At 31.5% G+C, this 15,050-nt stretch overlaps 1 protein-coding gene across 7 annotated transcripts in view; it reads left to right on the forward strand.

The window, feature by feature from the left end:
- The window catches only part of LOC106078152 (calcium-dependent secretion activator 1-like), a 46,789-nt gene that overhangs the window by 8,368 nt on the left and 23,371 nt on the right, over positions 1-15,050 (forward strand). For 4 of the 7 annotated variants that reach the window (XM_056025226.1, XM_056025227.1, XM_056025229.1 and 1 more), the window contains 12 exons: positions 5,027-5,120; positions 5,511-5,632; positions 6,234-6,345; positions 7,587-7,723; positions 7,971-8,037; positions 8,210-8,318; positions 8,433-8,627; positions 9,583-9,603; positions 11,552-11,688; positions 12,416-12,603; positions 14,650-14,751; positions 14,904-14,967. In XM_056025226.1, coding sequence (XP_055881201.1) covers positions 5,027-5,120; positions 5,511-5,632; positions 6,234-6,345; positions 7,587-7,723; positions 7,971-8,037; positions 8,210-8,318; positions 8,433-8,627; positions 9,583-9,603; positions 11,552-11,688; positions 12,416-12,603; positions 14,650-14,751; positions 14,904-14,967 — 1,348 coding nt within the window. The remainder of the gene's footprint in view (positions 1-5,026; positions 5,121-5,510; positions 5,633-6,233; positions 6,346-7,586; positions 7,724-7,970; positions 8,038-8,209; positions 8,319-8,432; positions 8,628-9,582; positions 9,604-11,551; positions 11,689-12,415; positions 12,604-14,649; positions 14,752-14,903; positions 14,968-15,050) is intronic. The other 3 variants (XM_056025228.1, XM_056025230.1, XM_056025232.1) reach the window with 1 other exon arrangement.

The following is a 15,050-nucleotide window of genomic DNA, read 5'->3' on the forward strand; positions in this document are numbered from 1 at the left end:
TGTTTAACATTTTTCTCCTTATATTTGTTATTGTCATGTTTACTACATGAGATCAGAGAGACTTGACCAAATAGAGAAAGTAGTAGTAAGACTTGAGTGTTTCATAGAGGCATTTCTTTTTTGAATGCTCAATTAACTCCTTAGATCAGTGGTTCTCAAACTGTGGTCTGCTGACCCTTGGGGGTCCGCGCAACAACAATAGGGGGTCCAAAGAAATATGAAAATCTCATACAATTAAAATAATTTCTTCGCTAAATGCTAGTTTATCTGATCGAATAATTTGAATTATAATAATCATCTTACTGTTTAATATGTATATTACCAATTATTCTCTGACAACCTAAATGAAAGATAACATTCTCCACTTGGATACTCACCACTTGATATTGAGCACTTTTGCATTTATACGAAATCAGATCCCAATCACATTTTAATCCATTCTAATACAATTACAGCTTACACAGCTTATTTTAATTAATAAAAAAAAATGAGGAACCAATTTTTGAACAAATTCTGGTTTCAATAACAGATAACAACTTTATATCCTGCATTATGAGTTATTGTACAGAAGTTGTTGACTGCTTTCCCGTCTTCTTAGTTGGTACTACGTTGATACATTGCCGTCATGAACCTAATCACAAATATAAGAAATTTGTGCTCATTGAGATTTGCATTAGCTATTTATAAATATTGTGCTGGACTCATTATTTTTATTTTTTTAAATTTTATTTTAAACAAAAGTTATAATTTCAACAAAATCTTTTTTTTTATTTTACATTTGTAATTTATATACTACCGTATGCATTTATGTAGCTTTTTCACTTTGGAGTCTGTGGACAAATTTTGACAATTTTATGGGGTCCCTGGGTCAAAAAAGTTTGAGAACCTCTGCCTTAGATAATAGAAAATATCCGTAGTCATAAACAGTTTGGCTTATTCTACTTCTTTAGACAATAGAAAATCTTATTAGCTGTAAACAATTTTTTTTTTTGCATGCAAATTAATTATATTGACGTGATTGTCAAACATTTTTTGTGAACATTTAATAGCAAGAGAAAAAAGGTTGTATAAGAACAAAGGCAGAAAGAACCGCAACTCCCAAAGAAAAATAATATATAATATTACTCTTTAAACCTATTTCTTGTGTCACTCTTTCTTTTTAAGGGTACATGTGCTAATGTTGTATGTTCTATATGTAATGCATTTCTTTTGATTCTTGTAATACACTGAATGAACTGGAGTAATATCCCCTATCACCCAACTGTCATATTACCTTTTTACTTCTGGCCTTTGGGTGTCTGTTGAAGTACTCTTTGGCCAACACTTTCTACTTTATAGAATTAAGCACCATCGCCTCTTGGCAAATTTCTCTGTCATGCTTCTGGAATAGTATAACTAAGGTTTTTCTTTAAAATTTTACATTAATTCATTGCAAATTTAAAGTACTGAGAAAAGAAAAGAAGTTAAACAATACTTTTAAGATATGTACTTCATTAAAAACAATTTTTTATTTGTTTGACCTCCTGGAATCAAAGGGCAAGTTTTAGGTGAATGAAGATAGCATGCTCATTTTAGCTCTTTTTAGTTTACATTATCAGTGTGCAGTTTGAACTGTAGAATGTTTGGCTTGATGAATTTAATTCTAGTTTATTTACAGTATCTCAAATTTTTGTTTATTACATTTTATTTATAAGACTTTGAATGATTTTATATATATTTGTAGAGACATTGTCACTGCTGTGGCAATTTAGAGACTGGCTATTGAAATGGCTTGTACTATTTCTCATATAGTTCTTGAGTTCTGTCATGACTTGCTGCATGTACTTCACATTGACTGCACTTTGAAGCTAATCATACTATGGAGTTCTGTTTCTTTTCTTTAATGAAAGCATCACTCTTAAACTTAATACCATTCTACCCCAATGATCACTATGCTGTATGATCACTATATGCTTTGTATCACTTTAAACCTAACACCATTCTCTACCACCATATTATTCTCTACCATTATATCCAGTAAAATAAAAAAGGCCATTTTACCCTCATGATCACAACACCATTTATGATACCCTGTTGGTGAGTCAAAGTACTGTTATAGTCACTATAATGCAAGGACCAGCATACCCTAACAATATGTATTCATTTAAGTTAGGTTGGTCAGAGTGCAGTATTTATACTAAAACAAGTGATAATGGCAGCTTCTAATATTCAACTCACACCTAAATTTCACTTGCACCAGTAATCATGAATTAGTCTTAAGAGATCATTAGAAACATTAATTAGAAAAATAAGCATCTTTTTTTCCATTTGATCATTAGTTTTGTTAGATTGACTATTATTATCCATACTTTAACTCTACCAACTCTTAGTCCCTACACTTAGTTGTCTCTTATGCCTAAGATTTTGAATGCCATACAGGAAAATACTTATAGCAGCTTTGTGCCATTTAGGAAGTTACTGAAAAAATGGTTCAGTGGTCTGGTGGAGTTAGTATATTGTTATGTATTTATAATATAAATACCTTACATACTATTACATTAGCTGACTAGGAAGTATTACATTATTACATACACTGCCAAAAAGATTTAAAAAACCAACCAACCTGTGTTGAAGCTATTTGTATGAACACTTAATTTTACAATTAAACTAGCATCAGGGTAGGAATGGCTGTGACTGGTTGACAAATGTGACGGAGGCAGTGATCAAGCATGGCAAGAAAGGGCTATTTAAGAACACACTCATGCGAACACTGCATTCCGATTGCCCCTGTTATGGTCATGTGATCTTTTAGTACAGTTCAGCGTTTGTACAGTCAGTGTCAATAAATTACAACACAACTCAAATTTGAATTATCAAGATCTTGAGTTGTAAAAATGTTTGTAAAATGTTTTACATGTTTCGGATGTTCCTTCAGAGTTGAAGATAATTACTTCCTAGTCCAAACCTCCCGCAGGACGACGGGGGATAGGAGCGGGCAGGGTTTGAACCCGGGACCATTGATAAATCTGAACGACAGTCCAGCGTGCAAACCGCACGACAAGGCAGACCAGAGTTGGTTGTGATGTTTTGTCCAACATTAGTAGTGAAATAGAGGCTACAGTATAACTTAAATCCTACAAAACTATAACACAATCTCTCTTTATCAGCATGTTTTTACAATTTATTTATTGAAGTTTATTTATTTTTTATTTTTTTGTAAATGCATACTTAATAAATATCAAATAAATGGCACACTTTCAAAATAGCACAAAATGCCATTGATCCTATTTGAACATGATAAAGATGATAATACAATTTATAAATATTTCATAGCACATAACTTTCACTGTCATTTCTTCATTTTGCTTTAAAAATGTGTACATGTAATATGCATACTTATTTTTAAAACCAAAAGAGCATGCTTTCAGTAAACCATAAGTAGCCTTTGCACCTATTTTAAACACACTCTAAAAAAAAAACACTACATATAAACAGCCTAAAAATGAAGTCATATTCTGTTACACATGTAGTCTCAAGATAAAACTTGCAATAACACAAACTGCTTTTTGCATCTCTTTTTTAAGAAATGGATTAAAAATGTGGGCATACAAAAACAAGAGGGCATTATTTTATAAAACATTTGTAACCATTCAATTATTTTCAAGCACCATGTGGATATTTAAATTGGAGCATTAATAGCATTTTTATTTTTGAGATCTAAATAAAACAAAGTATTAACAAAATTGATGTGTTCCCTACACATTTGACATATTTATTTATTTTTTCTTTCTTAAAGCTTTTTAAGATTATTGTGAACAACAAAAATGTATCCTTTCAGAGTAGTAATATATTTTTAAAACAGTACTTCCAGCAAAGAGGACATTATTGTAAAAAGATCCAGGCTAATTGCATAAAAAAAAGATTTTTTGTTAAATATAGATATAAATATAAAAAGAAAGTTCCCCTTTCAGACCTTGTGGTCTGTAGGGCAGATGATGTTAAGGTCATCTTTTTTTCTGGCCTATACTTAACGAGGGTGTCATGTAGCCGGCACAACAACCAACCGCCTTTACCTTTCCCCAACTAATGTCAGGTACCCATAGAGCTGGGTGGACTCAGAGGCACCTAAAGATCCTGAAATTAAAAATCCATCTTCACCAGGATTTGAACCCCACACCAGTTCGAAAGTCCAGCACTTTACCACTTAGCCACCACGCCCCCTAGATACGATACACAGTTGTTTAAAAATAGAAAAAAATTAATAAATAAAAGGATATATTCATGTTTGTGTCCTAGACAAACATTACTGCTAAGAAAACCTTTAAATTTGCCCAGCAAACAAGCCAAAAAAAAAAAAAAAACCTTGGGAAAGTTCAAATTTTTTATATGAACTGCGAGAGAAACATGGCTCTAACATTTCATTTGTTTTCATTTCCATCATCACTCTTAAGCTTTGAATCAATTTCTCTTTGTTTTGAGCAATATTTTGGTTTGTAGTGCATGTCAATGTGCTGTCATTTTCCTGTTTGAAAACTGCCAGATGTCAAAAGAAGAATTCAACGTTTTCTTTTTTCATTAACAAGTTTGCATGCTCTTTTGAAACATTTGGTGATCTTGATTAGTTGCTCTTCTTTCATGTCCTCTATTTTTCTTCTTTTGTCAAGTAATTTTTAGTGAAGATCATATTAGCCTATGATACAAGTACTAAAAGCAACAACCACATTACATCCTAAAATTCATTCATTTACTTTTAGACATAATTATTTCAAAGAGTAACCCTCGACCCTTTAAAAAAAACAACAACATATTAAACTGTAAGTTTAAAGAAAAATCTTTAATTTAAACATTTTAAAGTTTTCTTGCCTTTTTTTTTTTTAAATCCTGTATTTTCCTCCCTAAACAAATTGTTTAATAAGTTTTGTGCCATGCCAACATTAGCACAATCTGTCCAATTGAAATGGCTGATTAGTTGTCACTAAACTATGAACTACTTGTGTGCTGCTTGTGTTTAACTGAACTTGTGTGTTATTGTATGTGTCATTCATAGAGCACAGCATTCCTCTCTTTCCAAACTGGATACTAATGAAGACAACGATCCAGGTCTGTCCAAGATGGATGTCGTACTCACCTTCACACTTGAGGTAATACTCACAGACTTTGATCTACAACATTGTCATTTGAAACATACAGATATAAATGATTTTAAATGTTTTCATCTTGACTTGCTATTTGAATTCATTTTTTATGTGTTTGCTATTTCATACAAAAGAATGATTAATATTTTACCTTTAGTAAAGGGAATATGAATGATGTTTTTCTACTTAATGTAATTATTTTGTGTCTCATAGTGTTATTGTTTCAATATTTCAGTTATCACTTATATTGTATTAAATTGTGGGTGGTAACTTTGAAGTAAGAGGATGTGAAAGCTGACATCACAGACAATATTTTGATTTGGTTCAAAGATTGGCTTGTTGTGAACTTTCATTTTCATTTGTTTTTATCTTGTATTTACTGCTTTTTTTTTTTAGGTCCATGTCATTGAAGTCAAAGGTCTGAAATCTCTTGCTCCCAATAAAATAGTTTACTGCACCATGGAAGTGGAAGGTGGCGAGAAGTTGCAGACAGATCAGGCAGAAGCATCTAAACCTCAGTGAGTATCCATTTGTTTTGGTGAAGTCATAACTTATCTCCATATATTTTTATCTTTTTTTTTTTTTGTTTGTTTTAATGCATTTAGCTGAAACATCAGCTGACATTTAAAACTAGTTTTTATATCTAAGTCATAATCTTTAGGATTGCAGATTCTACATATTTTTTATCAACATCACACGGGTGAAACTGTTGTCTTTTTGAGGTGGATCAAAGATTTAATTATATATGCTTCATTGGTATTGTATTCTCAAAGATCTTTGCAAAAGTAGTCAAGTATTTCCCTTTAATCGGATGCCTCAGCTGGTCTTCAAAGTGTTTACAGAGTAACTGTTTTGTGCATTATGAGCTCACAGAAATAGGTTGCTTAGCATATTTACAATATGTATTGCTTCTATTAACCATAATTTCTTTCACCATTTTATGCTTATGATCTAGCCGACTCCTTAGGGTTGTATTGAAATGAAATATAAGCATACTAGTCAGAGGACTTGAAATTTTACTATTTTTGTTACCTTGTTTATAAAAAAGAGGCTAAACTTTTTTGGTTTCCAAGACAATGTCATCAAATAAATAACTTTAAATCCAACTTTTGTTTGCAGATGGGACACGCAGGGTGATTTTACAACCACTCATCCACTTCCTGTTGTTAAAGTGAAGTTGTACACTGAAAGCTCAGGGATGCTCAGTCTAGAAGATAAAGAATTGGGAAAAGTATAACTTTCATTTTGAGTCTATTTACTTTTATTTGCTGTTTATTTCAATGAAATATACAAACTAATCAAAGACAAGGGAATTAGCACCCTGTAGATCCCAAGGTCTGCAATGGGTACTTTACATTTTTTAAGTGCAGGTATGGCTGGAGGGATATCATATCATGATCAGACAGACATTTTAGTAAATGTTCAAGATTTGGGAGTGAGATAAAAAAACTCTTGGAACTTCTGGAAAAAAACAACTTTTCTTTTAATTTTTTTAGCGACTCCCGAAAGGGGAAAAGATAGTTTTGTGTGAAATGTCTGTCCGTCCCGTTTAGATCTCGTAAACTAGAAAAGATAGTGAAAATCCGACATTATAATATTTTAGTCCATTCAAAGTTCTGATGCAACGGCTGCTTTTTTCTTTTCTAAAAGCGAAAAATCTAATTTTTTAATTTTTGAAATCACTTATGCAAGCAGTTTTTTCATAAAAATACACCACTTTTACAACTATTCACTTTTAATAGTAACAAACACTGGAGACTCTTTAGTAGGGGAGATGACTATTTGCCATATTTCTAACACATTTTGCAAACGGTTTTTGATTTTGTCAAAAATTATTTTTTTTACATTTGTATTGCTAAGTTATGTAAGTTCTGTCATACTAACTACTACATTTACATGAAAAAAAATGTTTTCTTTTTTGTTAAAGAGAAAAAATCTATTTAGTATGCATATAAGTTGAAAAAAATTGAAAACAATTAATAAGTAATTTTTCATATTATCGTGTGAACTGCAATATCTGAAATGATAAATAGAATACACAATTTTTTTTTTTTTTTTTTTTTTGAGGAATTAGAGATTGACCATTTACAAAGCAATTAGATCAATTAGATATTCATTATAAGACATCAGTAAACAGGTTCACATTTAACTTCACATTCACTTTCACCTATCCTTTGGTTTGCTAGACCACTGGGGTACCACACAAGATCTGTCAACCTTCTTTCTCCATTCTTTTCTGTTATTTGTCTTTGATCGAATTTAATTCTGATGTTCTTTCTGAAAATACTGATACCTGCCTGGGTGGACCACTTCGGGGGCTGATTTTGAGTTTGTGTTTCCACACAAACTGTCTTTGTAACCTTGTTTTTATTATACCTTTGCATATTTTTCTTATGCTTTAGGACTATCGTGACTAATTTTTTTAATTAACTTCGTGACAAGAATTATACTTTTTATTTTTTGTATCAAAAGGTTGTTATCAGACCAACAGCCAATAGCTCAAGAACTCCTGAATGGCACCATATGCACAAAACAAAAAATTTTCCAGATGATTTAAGAATAAAGATTGCAGTGAGGATAGATAAACCACAAAATATGAAACACTGCGGGTTGGTCTCTCATATTTCTCACTCACTTTTTTCATGTTAACACATTTATCTTATCTTATGAAATACTGACATTACTTCAAAAAAGAAGAAGCTATCATGCTAGTTTATGTATTTGTGAGACATTAGATTTTAAACAATGCGAATTTAAATAAACCTTTGAAATTTGAAGTTTTAAATCATTAAAAAAAGTAGTTAATGGTATAAATCTGAGAGATACTTAATAATGACAAATATGTTTTTGTTACAGGTATTTGTATGCACTGGGAAAAACAATTTGGAAAAAATGGAAAAAACGTTACTTTGTTCTTGTGCAGGTAATGAAAGAGTTTGTTCATAATAATGTTAAGAAGGGGGGAGGGGGGCAGAACCTTTTGATGCAGTTCTATAATATAGTTGTGAAGATATTATTTATAAAAAAAAAAAGAGATTGCTATCTTAATTATTGAGTTTTAAGTGTACTCGTTTAAATTTGCTAATACATTCCAGGTATCTCAATACACATTTGCAATGTGCTCATATAGAGAAAAAAAACCTGACCCAACAGAAATGATGCAATTAGAAGGTTTTACTGTTGATTACTGTGAGCCACTTCAAGGTATTTGATGAGATTATTTATTTTGATTGAAAGTCATAAAGAAAAAAACTTGTATTTTAGTAGTCATCGTGGGGGGAGCATATGAACAAAATTCCTATTTCTTTCTCTCTTCAGATCTAGATGGAGGAAAGTACTTCTTCAATTTGGTCAAGGAAGGTGACAGCTTAAACTTTGCAACAGAAGATGAATCTGAGCGCACCTTATGGGTACAGGCCATTTACAGAGCTACTGGACAGACACATAAACCAGTGCCTCCTGTTGTGCAGACAAACAAGATTTCTAACACACAAATCTCTCGAATGCAAGGAGGTAATCATAATTGCTTCATAATTTTATATACATTTTTTGTTTTTTGAAATATTTAAATAAAAACACACACACTTATTATAAAATAGAACAACAAACATAAAAAAATAGTCTACTTTTAATAATTTAGAAACAACAACACCTAATTAGCTTACTAGTTAGCCTTTACTAAAAGTTCTGGGCACACTTTAATTAAAAGTGATGACAAAACAAGTAGGCCTACAGTTGTCAACAATTTGGTTTTCACTTAGAAGAAAATATAACATACTCTTTTAAAAAATAACATTTTATATGAGATTACAAACATATACTTAAGGATGGCTGTTTTCTACTGTATTAGGTGTCCTCTTTAAAAGCCACAAATTCTACTAAGAATATTTTTTTGGAACTGTTTTCATCTTAATAATGAATTTTTAAAATGGATTTATCTTTTATAAGCTTAATTTTATCCTCTGAACTTAGTACAACTGAATGGATTTAATTTTGTTTTAACTTTAACATGGACACCTGAGTTTTGACACTGATTGTTAAGATGTCAATATTTTTTTGACAACATGAAAATGTCTTATGCTTAAAAATAGGTGTAATATTATAATTATTAGGTGTAATATTATAATTATATAGTTTCAACATTAATTAATATATTTTAAAAGGTAACAATTTTTAGTCTCAACACTTATTATAGCAAGAAAATATTAGATCCATAAATCTTTCTCAAAACATCTACTTGTATTTCTTAAATGGTGAAATTTTGTTCAATAATATACAAGCTTTGTTCTTAAATAAATTTTCCTTTTACATTTTAATTAAGAGAAGACTCATGATCAGCTAAAGCATTGTTAAAAAAAAAAAGAAACATTTATGATGATACAAAATCAGTTGAAAATGCTGGCCAACATAAATTGAAAATACCAATTTTTAAATGACTTTGTTGTTGAACACACTTTTGTTTTTCTAGACAGCCAAACAGATTTAAAAAGTAAGTAGATCTAATCACTGTAAATCTTAAACATGAACATAGTTCAGCCTTCTTATTAGTTACTGTAGAAACCATTTGGTTAATAGGTCAACAGTTCTTTTGCTGCTCTTTTTGTTGTCCAGGTATTTCAATAATGAAATGAAGTTTCATAAAAAATTAGTTACTGTATACATACAGCACATTTTATCAATCAGTTAAAGATATAATTTTTTAGCATTTCTAAATAAAATGAAGTAAGAAAAAATATATAAGCTGAAGTCTTTTTTTTCTTAAAGTTGCAGGTATTTTGATGACTTTTTATTGTTTTAACTTTAATTATTTTTATTTAGTTAATGAAAAAGAAAATGAAATTTAAACCTAGTATAAATTGGTAATTTGTTTATTAGTATTGAGACTCAACACTTAAAATACCAGTTCAAATATTTTATCTATAGCAATAGTTACCTTAAGTAGGCTTAGACCTATGTATGTATTTTTTTTTCTTAATTTTCTTTAGAAGCCAATTTTTTTTAAAGTTCTTTACTTATCAATTATATATTAACTTACCCTACAACTACTATCTGAAAGTGCTAGGACTAAAACAGAAAGTGTATAGATAAACCTCCCTAGCTATATTTCATCATATTTTTTTCTTTTCCTAGACATCTCCTTTTTATTTATGACTGATCAACCTTTACCTAAAATTTTTCATTTGTCAATTAATATGAAAACAGCAACGTTGTTTGCATAGCTTGTTTAAAAAATAATTGTTAATTTGGCTTTCTTATGCTGCATACTAAATCATGATTTTTATGATTATATTTGTTTTATACACTCTTTTTTTTATATAAATTAATGTAAAATATCAGATTGATTTACTTTTGAAACATTCATCGGTCCAACAAATAAAGATTAAGTAATTTTTTTTACGCAGTCTAGGAACTACAACTTGGTAGTCAAATTCTATGTTTTTTAAGCCTACCTGGGAGATTGGAGGTTTAGTCTTTTTGAAGAATTGTAGTTTTAATGTAGAATGTTAGGCCATTTCAGTCGACCCAGTTTTTTTCAAAACAATAGTAAATTTCATTCATACTTCTTTTCTTCATTTTTCTGAATACTTGAGAAGTTTAAACAAAAGCCAATGTTGTGAGATTATTCAATGCAGACATCCATGTTGGTGATTGTCTCTGTCTTCCATCTTCATTTTCTAAAGTTTAATTAATCATAACTAAAACTCCTTGTTCTAGTAGGGTTGATTCTTGCTGTACAAATGAATTTAGTTAATGAACAAAATATGAATCCACAATTCCATTGGACATCACAAACTAAGATGCACTCAACATTGTACTGCAAAACATCTATATTTCAGATTTTATGATGTATAACTAAAACATATAGGTTACAGTAATTTCTAAATAAGGTTTGATAAAGAAAAGTAAAGTTCCCCTTTCAGACCTTTATGGTCTATATGGTCTATATGGCAGATGATGTAATGGTCATCTGTTTCTGTGGCCCATGGTTAACAAAGGCTTCATGTGGCCAGCACAATGACCAACCGCCTTTACTTTTCTCCAACTAATGTCAAGCACCCATTAGAGCTGGGTGGACTCAGAGGCACCTAAAGATCCTGAAATAAAAAATCCCAGTTTTAACTATGGACACCTTGGTTTGGAAGTCAAGTGCTTTACCACTAGATAAATAAAAGCTGACTTATTTTGACCCTTGTTTCAATTTAGTAGAAACACCTTGTCATTCAAAATTGTACTTATCTCCTAGGAAAAGCTAGAAACTCAAAATGATTTTTTAATGGTTGAATGTTGATTGCAGCATTCGCAACATGGAAAAAGGGAAACTCTGAGATGCTCTGTTCACCAGCTTTTTAATTTCTTGATCATAACTTTTAAGTGCATTTGTGGTAATTAATTAAAAGCTGATTTTTCAACGTTTTGTAATGTTATCCTCCAAACAGATGCAGACAGGGCACGTAAACATGGGCTGGATGAATTTGTTCTGGCAAATCCCTGTAATTTTGAACATCATGAGTTGTTTAGCATTCTTCAGACATTGACTTTAGACTATAGACTTAATGATGCTTACACATGTCTGGTAAGATGTCAAGAATAAAGCTTTTGTTTCATTTAATCAAGCCTTGTTATAGGAAACTATATTTATGTATATTTATGTAACATCTACTATTCTGTGTGGCTGAGTTGCATGTTCAGTCCTCTGGGGCAATCACATTTGTTGGGAGATGTGATATCTGGGAGGTTTCTGAACTGTTTTGAGGAACTTAGCAAACATAATTCATGTCAAGTCAAATCTTACATTAAAATTCCAAGTCTACATAGGGATTTGAACTTAATCTATGCCACTTAGCCACACATCACACCCGTGTTTAGATGTCTTGGCTAATCAAATCATTGGTATCAGTGAAATCTAAAGCCATACATCCCACCCATATTAAGATGACTTGGCTAATCAAATCATTAGTCTAAATAAAATATATAAACACTTAATAGATCATAGTACATAATGACTCTAAAAATCAATTAAAATATGCTTCTTAGAATTTCTAATTTTGACACACAAACTTACCCTATGTATGTTTAAAAGTTCATTTGTGTGTGTGTGTTTCCAACTAACTTGTTTTAGATAGAAGCTAATTGTCATATCTGTCAACTGTAGAGAATACAAGGAAAACTTTTTTAGCATCTTTTGCAGATTATTCAGCACTATTAATCTAGTTTTAAAAGAAAAAAAAAAAGAGGAAATTCAAACACTTGTTAAAGGAAAAAGAAAATACATTAGTTGACATTATCTATATTTCTAACAGGGTTGGTTCAGCCCAGGGCAAGTATTTGTTCTAGATGAATACTGTTCTCGCTATGGTGTGCGAGGTTGTCACAGACATCTATGCTATTTAAATGACCTCCTAGAAAGAGCTGAGAAAGGAATTCTTATTGACCCAACTCTTATACATTATAGCTTTGCCTTTTGTGCCTCACATGTCCATGGAAACAGGTAAGGTAGTGAGTTTTGGTTTGGTGTAATCTATTGGGTTCTTATTTATTGATAGCACTGCCCTCACACTTTGGCATTCTTCATCAGTTTGTAACAGCATATGAAAGCTTATAATTATTCAATATAAACGTGAAGCTAAGTGCTGAAATGAAATATTTATTGCTTTGTTTCCCTCCCCCTAGAGCAGGGGTGGGCAACCTTTTTGTATCGAGGGCCGCATAAAAAAAAAGTTTGGGAATGGCGGGCCGCATATATATATATATATATATAAGCTTATAAGCTTGCTGTGTAGAATGTCTTTTAATTCATATATACACTGTATTATATTCACGTTTCTTTCTTTATTTTCACACTCCACGTTGAATTACAACAAGAGTTAGCAATTTTTTAAACCAATTTTACATTTTTTTAAAAATTGCTGTTGTCTTTTTATATCACAGTATCCACACAAATATACAGTTGTACTTAATGTGCAGTATTTTACTTCTTACACTCGTACATAATGTTTCTTAACTCTGAAACTATCTTACTAGTTGTTACCCCCGTGTGTGACTGCTGTCAAATTACAGTCAGTCAACATTGACCAGTGATTATACTATTTTAGTTTCCACAAAAAAAAGATGCTTGCTCACTGAACGAGACAATAAATATTCCATAAGTTAAATGTCGGGACGAGCGAAACCTGCCCTTGTGGAGCATAACCAGAGAATGCTGACCATGTCCTTCAATTGTGCATACTTAATCAAGAGACCCGAACAAGACTGGAAACTACTACGCAGTTCATATCTTATTACTGATCTGAACCCTCCAATATGTAAAATGAGAACGAAGAAGAAGAACTGATGTATGTGTACCCAAATAGTGTGAACAGCAGCAAAGCTTTTTTAAGTGTGGAAATACAGCTTCTGGCACCCATAAGACTCCTGTGTTAGTACTGACTGGAACTTCTCTTTGCTTTGAGTTATGTCCTCTGGATCGGCTTCTGTGCTAAATGGTGAGCTGATGGTATTAAAAACTGGTTCTTGGCGTCTTAAAATTTGCTTTTATAAATTGCACAATAAAGGAATCTTTATAAGTGTTGTACTTTAAATCATTCCACTAATAATAGTTGCACCTTTCAGTAAAGGAAAATTACAAAACTATTTTCTTTTGCTTGCTTGTAGAAATGGGAAAGTCTTGTTTGAAAAGATTTAACATGTATTTACATTTCATATGTAAACAATCAATTGCAATAGCAGTTATAAGTAAAATAAAACATGAAATTTGTCTTCCACTCTTCATTAGAAATATTGGTAACAAGGTCCTTCAAGGAACAAGCACTTTCTTCCTTGAGATTTTATATTTTTCTCCTTTGCCTTGCCTATGCTAAGATAGCGGATATATTGGATTATTTATTCAAAATCAGACTACATGTGGTTTTAACCTCTAGCCCTATTAATCTTATATACTATTCCCATTAGAACTATTCAATGTTGAAATTACATGCAGCTTTGTGCAAACTTTCCTGTTTCGAGTTTATGGTTCTCAGTCAAAGATTGCGCTCCATCAGTTGTTACACTTGCCATCTTGTTCCAAGCCTACCCAACACTCAACACAGTTCTTCATAGCATTGTGTCTTCAATTGTGTGTATCGATGTATAGCCGATAATCATTAGTCGTCGTTTACTTAAAACTTTTTATAATAAGACAGTTTCAATAATCTATTTAAAAGTTGTTTATAATATTTGCATTTTTCTATCTTTATACTGTGGGCAAACCTGATTTCTGTAGGTGTTGGCGGGCCGCATAAAACACCTCGGCGGGTCGCATCTGGCCCGCGGGCCGTAATTTGCCCACCCCCTGCCCTAGAGCATCCCTTTCTTGAAATTGTATTCTACCATTTATATCCCATATTATATAAAAGCAGCAACATCTGTTTGTGTTTTATTTAGGGAACATTTTTTTGTTTACAATGGGCTAAGACATGAGTACCTAGATTTCTGAGTGAATGTCTCAAATATTGTTGTCAATTTTGGTTAGTTCTCAAAGTTTTATTGTTTTTTTCAGGCCTGATGGTATAGGCACAGTTTTGCAAGCAGAGAGAACGACATTTGATGAAATAAAAGAAAGATTGAGGATACTTCTGGAGAATCAGATCACACATTTTAGGTAAACTTGCTAGTGTTAGTTTCAATTTTGTTTACTGTATGCATCAACTTACCTCAGTTTAATTTGGTCTGCATTGCATAAATTAAAAAAAAAACAACTCTAAAAATAAACATTTAATTTGTTGTTTTATTTTGAGTAAATTCTCTCTTTAGATATTGTTTTCCCTTTGGACGTCCAGAAGGTGCTTTGAAAGCAACATTGTCGCTTTTAGAAAGGGTATTTCTATTTTTTTTTTAAATTTGTGTGTCTTAATTTCTTCTCTAGCTGACAGCATAATTGTGAGTAAATGACCCATCTGC

Source organism: Biomphalaria glabrata, chromosome 4, assembly GCF_947242115.1.
Source record: "Biomphalaria glabrata chromosome 4, xgBioGlab47.1, whole genome shotgun sequence".
Lineage (NCBI taxonomy): Eukaryota > Metazoa > Mollusca > Gastropoda > Planorbidae > Biomphalaria > Biomphalaria glabrata.